The sequence below is a fragment of the Ricinus communis genome, chromosome 7 (genome assembly GCF_019578655.1).
Source record: "Ricinus communis isolate WT05 ecotype wild-type chromosome 7, ASM1957865v1, whole genome shotgun sequence".
Classification (NCBI taxonomy): Eukaryota; Viridiplantae; Streptophyta; class Magnoliopsida; order Malpighiales; family Euphorbiaceae; genus Ricinus; species Ricinus communis.
Window position 1 is genome coordinate 27,707,083 of NC_063262.1, and position 6,000 is coordinate 27,713,082.

The 6,000-nt window shown below is 29.7% G+C and overlaps 1 protein-coding gene across 1 annotated transcript; it reads right to left on the reverse strand.

Moving 5' to 3' along the window:
* Window positions 1–1,219: 1,219 nt before the first annotated feature.
* Window positions 1,220–3,212, reverse strand: LOC8285451 (probable pectate lyase 5). The gene is made up of 4 exons (XM_002514991.3): window positions 3,005–3,212; window positions 2,180–2,920; window positions 1,915–2,053; window positions 1,220–1,714 (listed from the first exon to the last, which is right to left on the reverse strand). The coding sequence occupies exons 1-4, from the start codon at window positions 3,115–3,117 to the stop codon at window positions 1,493–1,495; spliced, it is 1,215 nt and encodes a 404-aa protein (XP_002515037.1). The 5' UTR covers window positions 3,118–3,212; the 3' UTR covers window positions 1,220–1,492.
* Between the last annotated feature and the right edge of the window lie 2,788 nt (window positions 3,213–6,000).

The following is a 6,000-nucleotide window of genomic DNA, read 5'->3' on the forward strand; positions in this document are numbered from 1 at the left end:
AAATAAAAATGATTCCTTCCTGAAAATTGTGCTCAAATGGCAGATTAGTGAGAGCAGTCGGCACAAAAACGAATGCCTTTTTCTTCAAAATGGTAAACCGGGAACGAGTCATTCACTTTATTGAAGCTAAAATATCTTTATGTCTATTTATGTTTTGAATATAGTAATTTTGTTTTTATAATATTGATATATCTTATTAATTAATTATATTAGAATGGTGTATGCTTTACCTTTATACAACCTGTAACAAAAATAATTAAATTAATAAAATTTTATGAAAATATATCTCTGTTAAATCATAACTTTCTTATAATAATAAAATTAGTTCGAGTCGAAGAAAAGTATGTTTATAGAGACTTTCCTGTGCTTATTTTTCCTTTTGATTTATGGAATCTTGAATTAGCTGTGGCCTGACTGTAGGGCAACAGCTAATCAGCTTTTTATATTCATCAACAGTCAAATACAAAGAAAAGAAAGCTCCAATGTCTCTTCTAAAACATAAAATATATATTTGCAAAATTTGAGCAAATGCTCAAGTGGCAGAAAGGTATTTATTAGCTTGTTGGCCTGTAGGGTTTTGCATTCTTCAATTTTCCCTTCACATAAGGGTTGGTACCAACTATAATTTCTTGAATATGAGAAAGATGGAGGACACCAAATCTAATAATTTCCCTTAATAATAATATAGTTACAAAGAATGGTTACCTAATTAGACGGGAAAGAAAACAGTTATTTATTTCTACCTCTGCCGACTCTCTAATTCTATTTTGGATGGGATGGATATTGGATAGTGCTATTTATGGCAACTGTAACTGTCGGAGACATGAGCTTTAATAATGAAAGCATTTGTTGTTTATGTGATGACTGAATGGTCGAACAGAAATTAAATTCTATTTTACCCATTGTTTTACAAACAGGACAGTAGCATTAGATGCCATTGCAACGTTTGTCAAACAGACAAGAACATGTCTTTGCAATCACTTCCACACAACCAAAATGGTCCCATTTCATTTGGGAACTGCCATCTGCAATTTCTTCCATACTGTTTTTTTTTTTTTTTTTTTTCTTTTCTGGGTTAGTTTTCAATACCACTCTTATTGTGCCTAGAGAGAAAGATGGATTTATATACCTTTTTACATTGGAAAATCTTATTATTATGATTCTTTCTTTTTTTCTGCATTATGTATGTATATGAGGATGATATTAACGTACGACGAGCTAAAAATAATATAAGATTTCTATTTCATATTCTTAATTTAGGTACACATGATGATCTGTCTTGGACTACCCGATTCTAGGGGTGAAACCATCAGTGTCGAAGAGTAAACAAAATTAGTAAGTATTATACAAGAAGATCAATCCTAATTCCCTTGTAATTAATTACAATTGGCTTTATTCTTTAACCTTCTTTTTTTTTTTTTTTTTTTTTTTTTTGGTTTTCACCATTTATCCCTTTTCTTGATTCTTGGGCTTCTGCTGCAACTAATTAGCATCAGCAACGTGAACCCTTCTTGCAAACAAGTGAACCTGCTCCTGCTGTAATTGAACTCACTAGAGAAGATGGTCTTGCACCTAAGCTGGATGCTCTTGCATAACTAGAAGAAGCTCCAAAGCCAGATGCTGTAAAGAATGCACCATTTAGCAACAGGTCTCCTTCGGACCTCCAATTCCAGTGCTTCCATTCATTCTGTGCTGCATCCTCATGTTTAGTCACCTGCAATTGGTTAACAAGTCTCTTATTTTATTTTATATATATGTTAAACTTAACTGGTAATTCCTGTGGACCATAACCCAATAATTTTCTCAGCTTCACTCGATGGTACAATAACCGTTTATATAAAACTGTGAGGCTTTAAGTTCGAACCCAGTTGGACCCAGTTTAAAAATAATAAAAGAATCATACAGTGTTCTTACCTCTTTGTTAAATCTATCATTGGGAGCAAGAAATCTGTTGCCTTGGCTATTTATTGTAGGATTAGCACTGCCACCAATTGCATACATTTCCCAATGTGTGTAGTCATTGTTCACCACATGAAAATATCCATGTCTACATCTGCAAATGTCAATAAAAGAAAAAAAAAACATATTAAAAAAAGGGTCCCAGTCTCTCAGTAGTTTTAAAACAATTTAAGATGTTTTTTTCATTAATTCTTTTTTCTTGGATTTATGGAGTTTTTACCTTGGCATTCTCTGGACAAGCCCTTCTCCAAAATGGTTGAAGGCAATGGTGACCTGCATGTTCTTGTCTTGAGTAAAACTATCACTATGACCCAATAACATAACCTTGTTATGATGGGTCATATAATTGTTTGAGATGGTAATGGCTGTGGAACCATGAATAGCATCAATCAACCCATCATTACAGTTAGACAAAGAGCAATGATCAACCCACACATAGCTCCCTCCGAAGATGGACACTCCATCGCCGTCCGATATGGTCCTCCACCCATAATGGCTAGGCGAGTCCCTAACATAAGCGTTCCCTCCTCTCTTACAGTCATGAATGTTTATACCATGAATTATAATGTTAGTAACATATTGTACAGTAATACATGGACCGCCAGCAATATGTACACTGGCTCCTCTTCCATCAATAGTCTTGAAAGAATTCATGATCAGCTCTTCTTTCAACTTGATCACCATGTCACGAGCGAAGATTATCCACAAAGGTTCCTCTTGGATAACAGCATGTCTTAAAGTTCCTGGCTTGGGATTAACAGGATCATCATTCCCTGAATCTGTAACAACATATATCTTACCATCTCTACCACCAATGGCATGTTTTCCAAATCCGATTGCGCAATCTGCTAGTCTCTGCCGGTTCTTCTCCCAGTTGGGGTCGCACCGCCAGCAGTCATCGATCGGATTCCCTGTGCCGCAGGAAAGATAACCCAACTTTCTCCTTGATGCATTGATGCTCCTGAAATCAATAAAAAAAGATGTTACATTCTTCCTTTTCTGTAATAGTGCATGTATTAAAAGGGTAATGCATAAAAGAAAGTACCTGTGCACTTCTTCTACTACAAGTTCAGGATCTTGAACAGGTGAAGAGGAGGCAATGCGGTTTGGGGCTACAAGGAGCAAGAAGAATATTAAAAGTAAGAAAGGAATTGCCATTGCTCACAGGCACACTTCTTTTAGTGTAGAGAGAAGGATACGGACACTAAAATTAAAGTTTGTATGAAAGTAAAGATAGAATGAGATTGGTTTATAAAGGGAATCCACAGTTGAAAGTATGAATTCTTTTTATTACGTAATAAATGTACCCCCAACTTGCTCCCTTCTTTGTTTTCTTACAAAACGGTTCTAATCAGTTAGTTTATGATGCCGTTAAGAACACCCTGTCGTTAATTAACATAGTTAGTTATATATTTACATTCACCATAACAATTATAAAATTTTATTCACTTCATGTATAATCTTTTTTTTTTTTTCAATATCACCAAATAAGTAAATTAAAAATTAATCTTAGAGTTAATGATTAAATTGTCTGAAAATCTACAAGTTAAATTGTTATTTAGTTTTTAATATTGTTTCGCCGTATTTTAAAACAATTCTAATTATGTCTAAACTGTATTTTAAATATGTTGTAATTGAGTCTATGTCGTGTCGATAAAAATAAAACCATTATAAAAAATGTGAATCTATATTAAACATACATCGACATATATCTATATTAGAAAAATATATAACATAAATACTTCATTTTTTAAAAGTGTCCATAATTTTTAATTGATAAATAATAATAAAAGAATTTATTAATATGGTCACTTATTGAATTCTTACACAAAATCTTATAATTTATCATTTTTTGAATATTAATTTATTTTTAGTACGCATAGGTACATGCCTTCGAACAACAATGTCTTCTAGATAATATAACTAATTTTAATATCACTTTTGTTCTTTCATTAAATGAAATTATAAAAAATGAATTGCTTACTCAATGTGACTCATTTAAGATTGATGTAGATGTCAATTAGCAACTATAAACTTATACAATTTAGTCCTATTAATATCAAAATATATGATGGGTATAGGCTTATTAAAAAAGAAATAAAATACCATAATAATCTATGAAATTTAATTAGAGTAAACAAGAAAAAAAAAAAAACAAGTAATGTTTTTTGAAGAAAATAATGAAAAGAAAATTATTAATTATACACCGACACTTTGTAATTGCTGTTCTTGTCGGTGTCGTCTGTTGAAAACGAAGTCGCACTCCACTTTTCCTTTTCCACAGTGCATTTACTTTGTCTCAATATATAATTTCTTTTATTTCTCTTTTCTGAACAAATTGCATTCAATTAATCACAATTCTAAATGGGGGATTTTGTAAAATTCTTGTGTGGTAAATAAAAAATTATTTAAATTTATGGATTTTAAGAATTTCTTTTCCTGTTGAAATTTTTTATTTTTTAGAATTACAATTTCTCACCTAAGAAATAGAAAAGTTTAAAATCCATCATTTTAAAAAATTAATGGATTATTATAATATTTTTTATTTAAAAAAATTAAAAAATTATTGTTTGTATGTTTAATCTAAATGATAAAATTTAAAAAAATTATAAATTTTAAACTAAATTTTATAAATTAAAATCTCTCAACCTAAACCATATGTTAATATCTTTTTAGATTATAAGGGAGGGGAAAACCCAAAAACAACACTAACTAGACACTTAACTACCCCAAACAATGCCTATTACATTATTGCCAAACGATACCTTAATGTGTTTAACACTATTGCAACAAAAAAAAAAAAAAAACAACACATTAATAATAAATAGGTAGTTCTAAAAATAATTTTCTAAATTAAGATATTATTTATTGCATAATTACGATTCAACAAATTTAATCTTAATATATGCATTAAATATGCAAACAATACACTATTGGGCATCATTTATTTTTCTCATTTTCATCACTTTCATGTAAACAAAAAAACATAAAGTTACCACCTTAGTTGTTTTTAGTTCAAAAACCCTAATATATATTTAAAGTGGCAAGAGTGGATATTCTTCCATAAAAATATTCTTATACCGACATATATATAATCAATTAAAAAGCTTAAAACACTTTCTAAACCTATAAATAAAAAATTAAAGAACCCTTATACATAATTATTGGATGAATATAAAATTAAACAAGTACTTTTATGCTGCTAATTAATCACCCACATGGTAATGAGTACATCATGTGGAGGTGTTTGAAATCCATGCCTTTGTATGTTCTAATTTCCAAAATAGAGCATGCATGACAGATTAAATTAAGTTTGCTATTTCTCTTGTCCTGAAACTGTTGAGAGTGAGAGAAGAATATATATATACATGCCATAAATTTATTGGTCTATCAGCAACCCACATGCCACAGTTAATATGCTAAGAGTAGCACCCAACTTTCTCATACACATTCACACTACCTTTTAAATTACATAGGCACTTGCACATATAATATTAATATGATTATGGGCTTTGAATATTCCCATCCAAATCTCATTCTATTTATTATAAAATATGGAAGAGGATAGTAATCAATTAAATTATATCCAAGAAAACACCATGCTTCACATATTCATTACCAATTATAAATCTGGTATATTTGGATTACATTTTATATAAAGAGTCAGAAAATTTCTTACTTATATTGGATAGAGAATGTATATATATATATATATATGAGTATTTTATATTTTATATATTATTTAAAATTAATAAATATATATTAATTATCTATCAATTTGAGGTACGAATAAGAATATACAATAGATTTTTATGTTTTTAATTGCCTCTAGAAATTCTTTTTAGCTTCATTTATTCATATTTGCACTCAATTTTTTATTCAAAATATTTTTTATATTAGCCAAAATTTTTAAATTATTTATCTTCAATTTTTCACCATTATATATTATATTCTGAAGATTTTTTTATAGAAATTTCTAACATAATATATTTTCTTTTGCTGCCGACTTAAAGCCATTTATAGAAACTTGCACCAACTACA